At 42.1% G+C, this 12979-nt stretch overlaps 1 protein-coding gene across 10 annotated transcripts in view; it reads right to left on the bottom strand.

Moving 5' to 3' along the window:
* DYNC1I1 (dynein cytoplasmic 1 intermediate chain 1) overlaps window positions 1-12979 on the bottom strand; it is a 186318-nt gene that overhangs the window by 12483 nt on the left and 160856 nt on the right. For all 10 annotated transcript variants that reach the window (XM_053981009.1, XM_053980994.1, XM_053981018.1 and 7 more), the window contains 2 exons: window positions 12035-12175; window positions 5742-5867 (listed from right to left, as the gene is read on the bottom strand). In XM_053981009.1, coding sequence (XP_053836984.1) covers window positions 5742-5867; window positions 12035-12175 — 267 coding nt within the window. The remainder of the gene's footprint in view (window positions 1-5741; window positions 5868-12034; window positions 12176-12979) is intronic.

The following is a 12979-nucleotide window of genomic DNA, read 5'->3' as shown; positions in this document are numbered from 1 at the left end:
CTTAGATCAGCTCACCCCCTATGGAGGCTACCAAAGCTTAAAGATTTTATCACCCTAGTAATCAGCAATGGGTAATGGCCTTCATAAAACACAGTAATTAAATTGACTGATTTCAAACTAGTGCGTTTTTTTCATTAGGGAGTTCTTATTTAACCTACTTCAAAAATCCCTTTGTGAATACAGACTGTATCAGTCAAAATTGAAATGATGAGGGACAAGGAGCTTGTTCTGCTCAATATTTCAGACTATCAAGTAAAAAGCTGAAGTTCCTAGTATTTTATTTTGTAATCTCTAAATGCTTCCAGTTTTAAAATCTTTCAATTTATAAAACTGGGGGGAAAGAGGAAGCAAATCAAAACCATAGGTCTTTACATTTTCCAACAACGCTTAAGAGATTCTGCTTTCTTAAAACATGTTTTTTAAATTCTCTAAGGCCAGGGTTCCAACCTCCCTAGCAGTAATATCAGTGGTGAAATTTAATTATTTTTATGCCTGGATTGAGCATGTTCTTGTAACTACTGTGTCTTTCTTAATGTTTGAATGTTTTTGAATAAAACTTGGTTGCAAGCACAACCCCTTATCATTGCTCAAATTTGCCTTCATGATATGTGTGTGAGCCATTAATCTGTTCAAAGAATACTTGTAACTCAACACAGATTTTAAAATAAAATGTTTTATGGCAAGTCTCAACTCTGCTTTTGTGGCAAAAATATTTCCCAACTCAATATATGCTCTACAGAAGCTTTAGGATGGCAAAAGCAAACTTACTGGAAAATCTACCTGGATAACCACATGACACAAAACCTAGCTTCATATTTCCCTCTCTGGGCTACAGCAGTTTTTAACTGCATGAAAGAGATGCTGGATATGTGTTTTCTGCATGAAATCTACAGTGAAACACAGGGATCACAAGACAGAAGTACAAAGTACAAATGCTTCCCCACTCTAGCCAGAAAAAAAAAAGTGACTCAATAGTCATGCCAAAATGTGAGAGCTGGTCATAAATATACTTTTGTTTCTGACTAGAACCCTAAGAATCTCAGAGCAGCTGTTAAAGGCTGCTGAAATCAAAGGAAATTATTTTATAGGCACCAGTGGGATATCCTTACTGTACCACTTCATCCATGTACTTCAGGGCAGTTACCAGCTCCTCCCTCGCTGGTCACGTACTTGAAAATGAGATATGGGATTAACACCTGTGATGGAGCAAATGGGGAAGTACACAAACAACCTAACACAGCAGCCCTAAAAAGGCTTAAGGCAGTATTAACTCTGAAACCTATCAAAGTCACATAAACATCCATAGGATTCTGATTTCACTGCAAGGAAACAAGGATGGAGGTAATAACCGTACAAAGAATCCCAGGTAACCGCTTTGTTGGCAGAGCCAGTCTTCCTGGATGGTCTTGAGAAAGACATTTTCTTACTTCTCTCCAGTCCACCTGTCACACTAGTTGCCTTTTAAAAGCATGACTAGAACTAACTGTCTGAAAGACTGCCAAACAGATGCAACAGTTTGTCCTGTAACCACTTTAGCAGAATAGTGTACTGCATTATGCTCCTTGTGATTACAGTTTCAAATTCTGTGATCCTATGCTGCAAACTTGTTTTATATTTTATTAGAATGAAATAACAAGTCATTCACTCACAGTTTCTATCTATGTACTCACAGTGCAAGCAGAATATGACCTGGAAGAGATAAATGGAAAAAAAGAAAAAAAAAAAAAGAAATAATAGAAGGTGGATGAGAAGCTGCTTCTTTTACAGATGAGAAGCAAAGGTGCAAAGATCATTTGCAATAAGCCAGGTAAGCAACAAACATGGTTGTTAGAGAATATTTATGACAGCAGGCACTGCATAACATCACTGAAGCGTGCACAATGGGAACAAGCTTTCTAGAAAACGTATCTGCAAAACAGACATGCAGTTAGGCGTAACTATCAATCACCTGAACATGTGAATAAATCTACAGGCAGTGGTCTGTGCTCTGTTGAAATCAGCTTCTACCATACAGAAAACTTGCTGCCCAGTAAAGAAGCCATAAGGCCACAGGAGCTAAAATATATTATACAAGCTATCACAATAATAATATCACAATTACTATGCCAGCAGAAGTTTGAATACTTAGATCGTACAGAGACTAAAGTGTAGGTACAGTAATTTGCTATATGTACTAGTTTAAGATCCCATCACACTGAAACAATCTGATTTTTACGTATTTGGTTTTTATTTCATTTCATAATTCACATTCTTTAAAACAGTGCTTACTGATCCACCAGAGCACATCTATATGGACTGTTTAAGTCTCTTCTCTGCTGGAATTGTGTGTGTGTAACTCCCATTAATGCTAATGGGCATAAAGCACACGCATAGAGGAGAAAATAGACCTCTCACTGTGAAAATAAATGTGTTCAGTTATTTTCAGATGTGATGCCAAAATCAAACAACTAAAAGTACATAGTCAAAGGAAATAACACTATATAGGCCTAACTGAAAGTGTCACCATTATTTTTAACTCCCTGGTCGTGGACCCTGCCATGTTCTTCATGTGTCTGACATTTCTTGTTGTCATGAAGACCATGACTGGATAACATATCAACATGGGTCAAATCCTAAATTCTTACACAAGTGAAAACAGCCCTGATCCCACACTTCTTACCTTCACAAAGGATGCAAGGTTAGGCTTTATGTCTTATGTTTTTCACTTAGGTCATATGTTTTCTTTTTATACCATATGGGTTAATAGCAGCAGTAAACTTTACTGCTCACTAGGATAGTTCCTTAAAACCGTGATGAATCTATCAAAGTAAAAATTCCTACTACTTAATTTTTTCCTTAATGGTTGATAGCCTGATGTTTTCTGCTCTGATTAAAATTCACAGAGTCAATGCTGTCTAAGAAACAGGTAAGAAAAACTTTATCTAGCAAGGTGAAATTCAAAGATACGATGCTGTATTAAAATACAAATACAGGATTTTTTTCTTCTGCTGGAACCAGTGCTTTATGAGTTTACAGCTGATCTAATGTGACATTTGGAACAGCCACAAGTAAACAAAGGTTTTTAAAAGGGTGCAGTAGAGGTGGAGCATTAATGATTTTAGTGAATGTATTTAGGGTCTTTGTAAAGTGGCCTGCTGACTTTCTAATGCAAGTAATCGCACCCATCTTCCCAAATCAGGGAGATGTATCTTCAAACAAGTGGATGCTACTGAGTTATCAGCCAGGCAGAGGTGAGTTCTTCCAGTGATGAGGCCTTTTCAGAAGCTGATGTTGTAGGAGATGAGGAGAGTGATACTGCTGAAAGGTCAACTTTCAGAGCTTAGTGTCAGGATTTGCAACAGTGCTGGGTCAAATAGGAAAGTTAGCTGCTGCTGGGTGCTGTATAGTCCAGCTCCTAGCCCCCTGACCCCAGCTACGTGCTCATTCGTCTACTCCCACAGGAGTAATTTCACGGAGAAAAACAGCCCAAACAAAACAAAATAAATAAATAAACATATAAATACTTCTCTACTGATCCGTCCTTCTCTGCATAATGTGAGTGGTGACAAGCCCTTCTACCTGCACAAAAAACTGGGCAGCAAAGCTAAGGATGGCTGACAGGAGAAGAACTTTTCCTTTTAAACTGTCAGACCAGCCCCATCAGATCCCAGAATCAAATTCCTACAAAAAGGACAGTCAAAGGAGGACCCCAGCTGAGCCAAAAACTGGCCAGTGTCTGTACAGTGAAGTAAAGCAAAATCCTTAAAGGCTGCCATATTTCTGTACCAGACACTTCCAAGAGTACATGCACTGGGAATCCCCCACACATCATGCCTGAGAACAGCTAACAACTGAATCTCTCATCAAGGAGCTCTTTACAGACTGGCCTACAGGCTTAAGGACCCAAGAGGCTGCTACTCACTGTACATGCCCTTGGTTCCAGGCTATTGATCTCCAAAGTATTTCTGTATCTCACTTGAGGCTTTATAGTGAGAACAGTTGGCCTAGAGAATATATGAGCACCCTTCTCTTTTAAACCAGAAAAAGGCACTAACAACACAGCAGCCCCAGCAGTGCTGCAGTCCAGATGACCTCTCCTAAATGTCATGCAGGAATTACTGCAGAGACGGATACTGCCTGACTGAACCAGGCAACAAATTAGTGAGCTCTTTCATTCATTACAGAAGAGCAGGATTGGCAATGGTCTCTCAGTAGCCGCGTGGACAGACATCCATTGGTTTACTTAAGCACATGTGGAGCTGAGCTGGAGACAGTGAGGCTCTGCATGGGTAGGGCACACAACATTCCTGAAGCAGAACTCTTTATGTAATATTGAACTGAACTCACACAAATCAATACTGTTGAATGACTCTTTTCTTTTTCAAGTAATAGAAGCCTGTCTTTCTTTTTTATTTGAGTGTATCATTGTGACTCATTTTGCAAGATGACGTGTTACTACACATAGGAAAGGTCAAAAATGTCAATATTGCTACTTCTGCAGTTCTGCAATATCTGCAATTCCATATTTTCTTCTGGGTGAGCTTGCAGGACTAAATAATCCTATGAATGATTTGGTGTATGATATGCAAAAAGAGACATTTCTACAGCCTGTCTAGACTCTCAGACAGGATCAGACTGTGCTGTCATCAAAGACATTTCCACAGCCTGTTGTATCGCTTGAAAGACAGAACAATCATGCAAAATGAAAAATAAATAAAAACAGCTGACCTGCCAGTGTCACAGTGGAAATCTGAGCACAGTAACCTTAGACAATTTAGAGATTATGCTAACAACATGGCAAGAAGTTTCAGCAAACATTTGTAAGGAAGGGCAACTCCTGCACTAGCGAATGAAATCCAAAAGATGAGTCATGCACAAGCGATTTTGCTATGGGCCATAAAATCACTTTATGAGAGTTACAGATAATTCTGTATGCATTCTATAATGTTTTCCTACTGTGTAGAGATGGGTATCTCAGTATCCTATCACAGATAATGATGGAAAACAAATTCTCTACATAAAATCTGATTGCTCAGAGATTCACCCCTACCTGTTCCAACGGATTGTAATGCTGATGGAACACTTTTATACTGCATTTATCAGCAAAGAGTTAGATTCATCACTGCCAAACACACTGCAGTTTAGATGCTTGTTATAAGATGTAGCAGGGTGAATTGAGAGCAGCCTTAGACACAGAATATGCATCCTACTATAGTCTATCACACATGCCCCTACTATCCTTCAAAATGACACCTCTCATTTCCTGCTGTTAGTACTTTTGCACATATTCGGACATATGAAGCAGTATCAAAAGAACAGATGCATTCTATGCATGTCAGGCTGACAAAAACTTAGAGCAATAAGCCAGTCATAAAATAAAAGACACTGGAGTATAAAAGATGAACCCTTAGGACCAATTTTAGAACAGCACTGCCTCTTTTTGCACCTCAATTTTTTTTTTATGTTCTTTTAACTTTTTCCAAATGTACCCACAGGATCATTATTAAAAACAGCTTGAAAAACACTGTAAGCTTTCAAAAGAGACTTCTCTCATAAGACTTCAACAAGTTAACTCTTTTGCAAGGTAGCTTGACGATTAACACACTGTTGGCAACCAAAATGCAATGAGGACTCCACTGAAAGAGTAAGACAGATTTCTCTCTTAAACTTGGATGTGGCAGTCTCCAGGAGTTGAGCTTAAAAATAAAACACAAAACCCAAACAAAACAAACAAACCACAAAAAAATCCCAACAGAAGATACCTCTCCAACATCATAGACCCATATGCGGCCTTCTGAATCACCAACTGCTACCTCCTTCCCAGCCTGGGCCCAGCGGACACGGTTGAGGGCAGACGCTCCTTCTATGGTGACACTGGCTGTGGGAACCTGTTGAAACAATAAGAACAGGAGGGACAATAAAATCACACTGCTTACAAACCCAGGGGTTAGTTTTGAATGTCCTGGATGAGTCAAAGTCCCTCAGCATTGCGGGAAGAAGCAAACAACTCTCATTGGGGCGAGAAAAAAAGCAAAAGGTTTCATTGTTTCTTTGATGATGTGCTAAAAAGGGGAGAAGAGTAACAGATTGCTTGGAATGAACAGTAAAGGGCAGTAAATGAAACCATGTTTTCCCTCCCTGTCAGCCCTGGAAACATGCAAAACCAAGTATTTTTTTTCTCAAAAGTCACTAACACGACTAAGAACCAACTGAGAGCAGGATTTGGCTTGAGTCCTGGCCTGGCTTCTGACTCAAGCCCAGATAACCTGACAGTCAGCAGACACATCTCTGTATTCATGCTGACACATCCTTTGAATCCATACTCACCTCTGTGGCTAGATGCAGAGGTTGAAACTTAGGTATTCTATCAGAAAAGTCCTGAGCTAATCACTTTAGAGTGAGGACATGGCAGAAGTGAGAACAGCTGAGCTGACATTTTGGAACTCCTACAATATATTTCCACAATTTTCTTTTACATCCCCAGGACATTATTTTTGCTTTAAATGGATGCTGTCTAATTCCTAAACCCCCTCCCTGCCCCATGTCAACCAACTTAACAGGTGATCCACAAGAACACAAAGATTCTGGTTAATGCGTGGGATGAATAAAGCAATGAACATGATCTCAAGAGAAGTATTTGTCATCTACACTGGAATGAGGGCATCAAAAGATGCTGCAGGAGGAAGGAACTGTGTGGGTGTTTGTCCCAGATAGGTGGATCACTCCGTTGATTTAGGTCACCTCATATGACAAATGACAGTAACCTGCAAGCCTACTAATGCTCCACCCGGCTGCCTTTAATAGGAGAGAACCTGCCTGAGCAAGGAGCCTGTAGCTTGGCATAACAGTCTTCCAAACAAGGCTTTTTAGTTTCAGTGCCTTTTAGGTCAAGGCAAATGGGATATGATAGCTGCAAAACAGCTCCTCAGCTGCATCCATCTAGTGGGAAAAGGTTTCAGTAACATCGCGAGATAACAAAGGAGTGACCCAGGATCTATAAATGGGCATAGAATGGAGAGCAGTCCAGGTTAAAAAAAGGTAGCTGGACAAGAATCGGAGTCCCAGCTACTCTGAGAGGAGTGACCAGGTACTCCTGTCCTCACTGGCAGTACAGTGCAGCAGGAGGAGGAAGAAAGCAGCTTGAAGGTCATACTAAACCCTGGTCTGAACATTGACAAACCGGCAAGATTAACAAAACCAGTACTTTGCTGACTTCATCTCAGATCTCTGACTGTGAGAACCGAGACAGGTCTAAAGATCCTGGAGAAAAATAATTTTAAAATTAACATTGTACAACTCCTATGCTGGTCTCCTCCTCTCAGCCCTAATGCCTTCATTGTGTCACACCAGATGAGTGACAGCAGGAAGCCAAACCTCTGCAGACTTGCTGAGACTCTTGTTGCAGCCACAGCCCGTGCACTGCCACGCCAGCAGCTGGACAAGGACCGGGAAGCCGGGCTGCTTCCCTTGACTCTCCCCCTGGAGGCTCCCTGCTCCCCACCACCAACCCTGACAATCCAACTGGCACCTCAAGTGCAAGAATTCTGCTACAGCTAAAGCATCACCTCGGCAAAGGACTTCACAGTAGTGTCCTGAGCCCCACAAGAGAAATGAAGGAGGATTTTGTTTGCAGAATGATGAATGATGTAGAAATAATGCTGGATACCAATCAGAAAGCAGATACCATCCTCCCCCCCTTTAGGAAGTCATTCAAATGCAAATAACTACTGGGCTCATCTCCCCATTGTGCAAGGCCTAGGTCCCATCCAAGGCAGTATTACCCAAAAAAGCTGGCATGCACTAACTCCTTGTCCCGTGTCTGTTACCTAAGAAGAGTCAATGGCCTTAAGCTGACATGGAGTCATTGATCCATTTTAAAAATCACAGTAGAAAACAAGCAAGTTTTAGTGCTGTGATCACGGATTTCTGAGAAAAAAAAAATCCAGACAAAGTTAATTTCTTAACATTTGGGAATGTGTTTTTTCAAACAGCTAAATGCCACATTGTAGAGGACTAAGCCACTAACCAGCTACATTTCTCAGAAAACTGCAGATCACGGATATATGTTTCATGTAGAAATATACAGTGTATATTTAAGGCATTGAATTTTCACAAAATCTTTCAGGAGGCTGTAATACATAACTCTAGAGCTGGGGTTTGGTTTAGGTTTTTGTTTTTGGGGATTTATTTTTTTTGTTGTTAATACAGCATTCTTTTCAGTGTTCCACATAAAAATAAGCATGAATGCTGCAGACACAAGACACAGCCCAGACTTTTTTCAAAACCCAATGGTTTTGAAAACTCCTGTTACTAATCCACAAAGCTATCCAACAGAATAAAAAGCAATACTGAAACAGTCTTTAAAAATCCAAAGAAAAACCCTTTTCTCCAGTGATACGGAGAGAAATATAGTTAAACCATAGTATCTTAAAATAGATTTGTCTGTTCTCAGTAGTGATAGTTTAAATTACACATGCCTGTTTTAGATTTCAAGGTAAGAGTTTATTTATAATGGTAGCATTATGTTTTAAAATCACATTTGGAATACCTTATAAATTCTCTGAAGTTGGTGCTTGTCAGATTTTAAACAATTTTGAAATGAAATTTTAACAGATAGCAGATTAAGAAAGATGCAGTCAGAAAAACCTGCATGATAAGAATATAGCTTTTTATTATTATTTTTGTTGCCTATGTAGTGTCAAAACCTGCTTGCAAATACATCTGCTACCTGTTTCTAGATATAGTCACCATCCTCACCCTTTAAAAGAACAGGACATAACAGAAGAAATAAGCAACTTTTAAAGTCAGTTTCGTATCAGATCATACATAAATAAGACTCATCAAGCACCAAGAGATCTTCTCCAATCTTGATCAAAAATAAATGTTATGGATACATTGGTAATAAATCAGCATTTGCTATCCTGAAGCTTTTTGCAAACCTCACTACATTGATCCATAAAAATAATATTCAGTTTGCAAAAGAACAATGGAGTGAGTAAGGATTTTTTTCTTTTCAACTTTTTTTAATATGCATTTATCAGATATAAAATGAAATATGATGATTTTCCTTGCAGTTACAAAAATAATTTCTGATATGCAGAAATAAACATGAAGTACACCAATAGCCTTGCAACTTTGCAATGAGATTTTGAAAATAATTATTACACTGATTAAATCCTTGGTACAGTCCAATGATCTAAGTTATTTGGTCAGAAAACATCTAGCTCCCAGGAAAAATGTTTTCAATAAATACCGAGAGCATGAGTGGAAACTCTGCTGCGATTCAAAAATTTGAAGGTAGCATATTGTAACTAAACCCAGGTGCTTTCTTAATTGATTTTCAAAATGATACCTAAATATTAATGCGGCTTGTTTCCCACATTAAACAAAGCCAGGACTCATTAATAATAATCACATTTAGTTCTTACACAGAGATTTTTATCAATAGCTAGCAGTTAAACACAGTAATAGACTTGTCATTTTCTACTGTCTTCACAAATACTTTGACATCACATATCTGACATCTAAAAGTAATAACGATCTAAAAAATAGGTGTTTCAAGATCTCTTATTACAAAGGCAGAAGTGCTGACAAGGAGTTTTTCTTAGCAAATAGCTGTGCAGACTTAAACAGCATAATCAATTACAGAAATCTGGAAAATTATTAGCTAATTATGACCTACCAGACAGAGGGTAAAAGCAAACAACGATCACTTTCAGTTACGATGCTCAGAACTGTTTGCACTTCTCTCTTTCAGAGATACTTTTGTTGCTTCTCCCGCGTAACAAAACTTCACATCTATTCAGAATCTGCCAGTTTATCATTTATATTGATTTTTAAATTTGTTTCATCACTACTCAGTAAGTAAAGCAAACTATATTTCTGTGTCCAGAGACCCAAATTTGATTTTCATAAAAATACAAAACTTGGATACCATGGAAATAATTCCAGTCTGATCCTTACATGAGAGCTGATTTTGACCTCTCAGAACGGAAATAATTTGTGAAATCAGGGGGTGGCCTTACATGCAGAATAAAAGCAGGATGAAGCTTGAAATTAATTTTTTTTTATGTTCCTTTATATTTATATGTAAACACACTGAAAGCAGCAGCGGTTTGCTATGTACAGCTTTATTATTGATGGGAATGGGATCAAGCAGTCCAGACTAATTTTTTGGAAAGAAATTATGGTCTCCTTGAGTAAAATGGCAAAACATCAGTTGATTTCAATTTCAGCCCTGGTACTTGGGGGGAAAGGGTTTTTTTTTTCCCTCAAAATGCTGGGTTTTATGCTCTGTGTTTAAGCCTGCATTAATGAGAACACCTGAAGGATATGTCCCTCCCTTCCCAAAATAAATTCTTAGGAGACTCCTCCTGAATATCCTCCAGCTGTATGTGCTCTAATTAAAAAGGCTGCACTGCTTCCTGCTCAGAGCACTTCAAAAGGCCTCACTGCTCCCCTTGACAGTGCAGTGCCCGGTGCTGGTTCCTCTTACCTGTCCATGCTTATTTATGGCAAGCAGCACTCACTGGAAGCCATAAACTGCGCCCATATTTTACTCTGACTGAAACGCATAGCAGGTTTATGTGAAAGGTGTATTAATGATCCAACTGATCTTAAAAAAAAAAAAATAATTAAAAATAGGGTGTAAGGAGGAAAATACTGCTGCTTGCTCTTCCATCTTCTCTTTTTGGGATGTAAAAATAAACTCGCCAGCTAATATGTGGCCTTCTATTTTTTTATAGTCTGTTCTTAGTTTTACATTGCATTAAGTAAAAACAAAGAAGACTTAGTGTGTGGAAAAATACTTCAATTTTTGTGCTCGAAACTGATTACTGGCCATCTAAGATTGACCTCAGGTGATTATAGGTTTTCTGAAAATCATTTTAGGGTGAAACTCAAATCCAGAAAAAACCAGTATCAATTTAAGCCTCCGGTGTTTTTAAAAATTTGAAATAATAAGAGGAGAAACCTGAGGTTTGGCACATTTAGAAAGATACTCTTCTAAAAAAAACACAGTGTTTATCAGTTTCAATCTTTGCTAGAAGTGCTCCGATTAATCCTTTCTCACCAGTGAAATTCAAAGGCGAGACCTTTCCTTTCCAATGGTCCCCACTATTTAGCTAATAGCGGTGAAAAGAAAAGGTAGTTATTTGCATTTTTACCTTTAAGTTCCACAGTAAAGTTTAAACACAAAAAAGGGTGAGGGTGTAAAGCCCCGAATAACATGCGAGAGATACCCTGTGCTTAAAAGACTGAAGCAGAGTACCCAGCGACTCAAAGGTAGGATGTGAGGGGAGATGCAGGGGCACACGCTTGGTTTCTGATCCACTGGAGACACTGGCACGGGGCTTCCAAGTTACAGTCCCCAGAGAATGTGGCGCAGAGGATAATGAATTCAGAGGGTGAGGAAGTTTCGCAGTCCAACACGCGCCCGGTCCCCGCTGGCAGTGGCGGCGTGGCCGGGCTGCCAAGGTGTGACCCCCTGGGTTTGGGCCGGAATCGCAAACCCGGCTCTCGGAGAGTCAGAAACGGGGCGAGGGGATAAAAAAAAAAAAAAAGAAAAACAACAAAACCTGCGGAACGGGCGCGGTTTAAAAGTACACCTTAAAATAACAGAGGGGAAGGAGCCTCCTCCCCGAGCCGGCACCGCGGCATTTAATTGCGTTGGCTTTCTGCCGGGGGTGCCGGAGTCGGCCCTCCCGCCCCTGGCAGGTACCGAGCGCCCCAGCCCTGCCGCAGGGGAGGCAGCGAGGGAGGCGGGAGGGAGGGAAGGAGGGAAGGAGGGACGGCAGGCGGGAGAGGGGGACGGACGGGCGCCCCCGGCAGCGGGACCTGCCCTCCCTTACCCTCCCCTCCCCGCCGCGCCCCGGGGCGCGGGCGGCGGCCGACGCCGGGTTGTCCCCGCCCCGAGGGAGCGCGGCGCCCCTTGGAGCCCCGGCGGGGAGGATGGCGAGGGGTGCCCGGCAGTGCCGGCTCTCACAGGGTTAAGGTCTCACCCGGCGCCCCGCTGCTCGCCCGCCCGCGCCTTCCCACCGCCGCCGAGCCGCCTCACCTCGGTGTCGTTATTCAGGTTCCACAGATCCAGGCGCCCCATCCCGTCCACGCAGGCGAAGAGCGCGGGATGCACTGGCGACCACATGACATCGTAGACATAGTCGGCATTGTCTTCAAAGGAGTAGAGCGGCTTGTTGTGCTGTAAAAGCAGAGAGCGGCATGAAGACTTCGTGGCGCTAGTGCTGCCTGGGGCTGTCTGGCGAGTCTAATTAAAAACTTTGCACATTTACAAAGTGTCATAAAACTTCCCCAGATGAAAGGTCCTCCGTGAAGGGCGGGACTGCGCTTTAATGGGGCAACAACTGTCCGGTGGGATAAATGAGATGCCCGGTGTGAGGGGTGTGGGACGCGCGGAGGACGGGGCGGGGAGAGCTCCCGCTCCCGGCCGGCACCCCGGCGGCGGGAGGGGGTGCGGGGGGCGGTGCGGGAGGCAGCGGGAGGCAGCGGGAGGCAGCGGGAGGCAGCGGGCACGGACCACCGCTCTCGCCCGAGCCCGGCGCGCCGGCGGAGGCTCCGATAAGGATCGTGAGAGCGGCGGGAGCAGCGCGGCGCCTCCGCGGCCCCCCGCGCACCGCGGGCGGCGCCTGACACCTAGCGGCGGGCGGCGGCAGCGCACCCGCCCCGCGGCCTCGGGCTCCCCGCGCCCGGCGCGCTCCGGAGGGAGGGAGGGAGGCAGCTCCGGAGGGAGGGAAGGCTGTCATCTGCAGCAGGCGGGGAGTCGGAGGGAAGTTAGGAAGTACACCAGGAATAAAGTGTAATTGTCCCTCATGAATTATTCATCGCATCTGGCTTGTCTTTAATTTTTGCATAATGGCTTCGCTAATCCCCGATCAATTAATGAAAATGAAATTTGAATGATAATGAAAACTCCAGAGATGAAAGAAATTAAGTATTCTTATGGCTTATGACAGAAATCTAAACAATGGGACTTCTCCGAGGGTCT

The sequence above is a fragment of the Vidua macroura genome, chromosome 1 (assembly GCF_024509145.1).
Source record: "Vidua macroura isolate BioBank_ID:100142 chromosome 1, ASM2450914v1, whole genome shotgun sequence".
NCBI lineage: Eukaryota > Metazoa > Chordata > Aves > Passeriformes > Viduidae > Vidua > Vidua macroura.
Note: the sequence above shows the minus strand (reverse complement) of the source record. Positions and strands in the feature narration are given on the sequence as shown.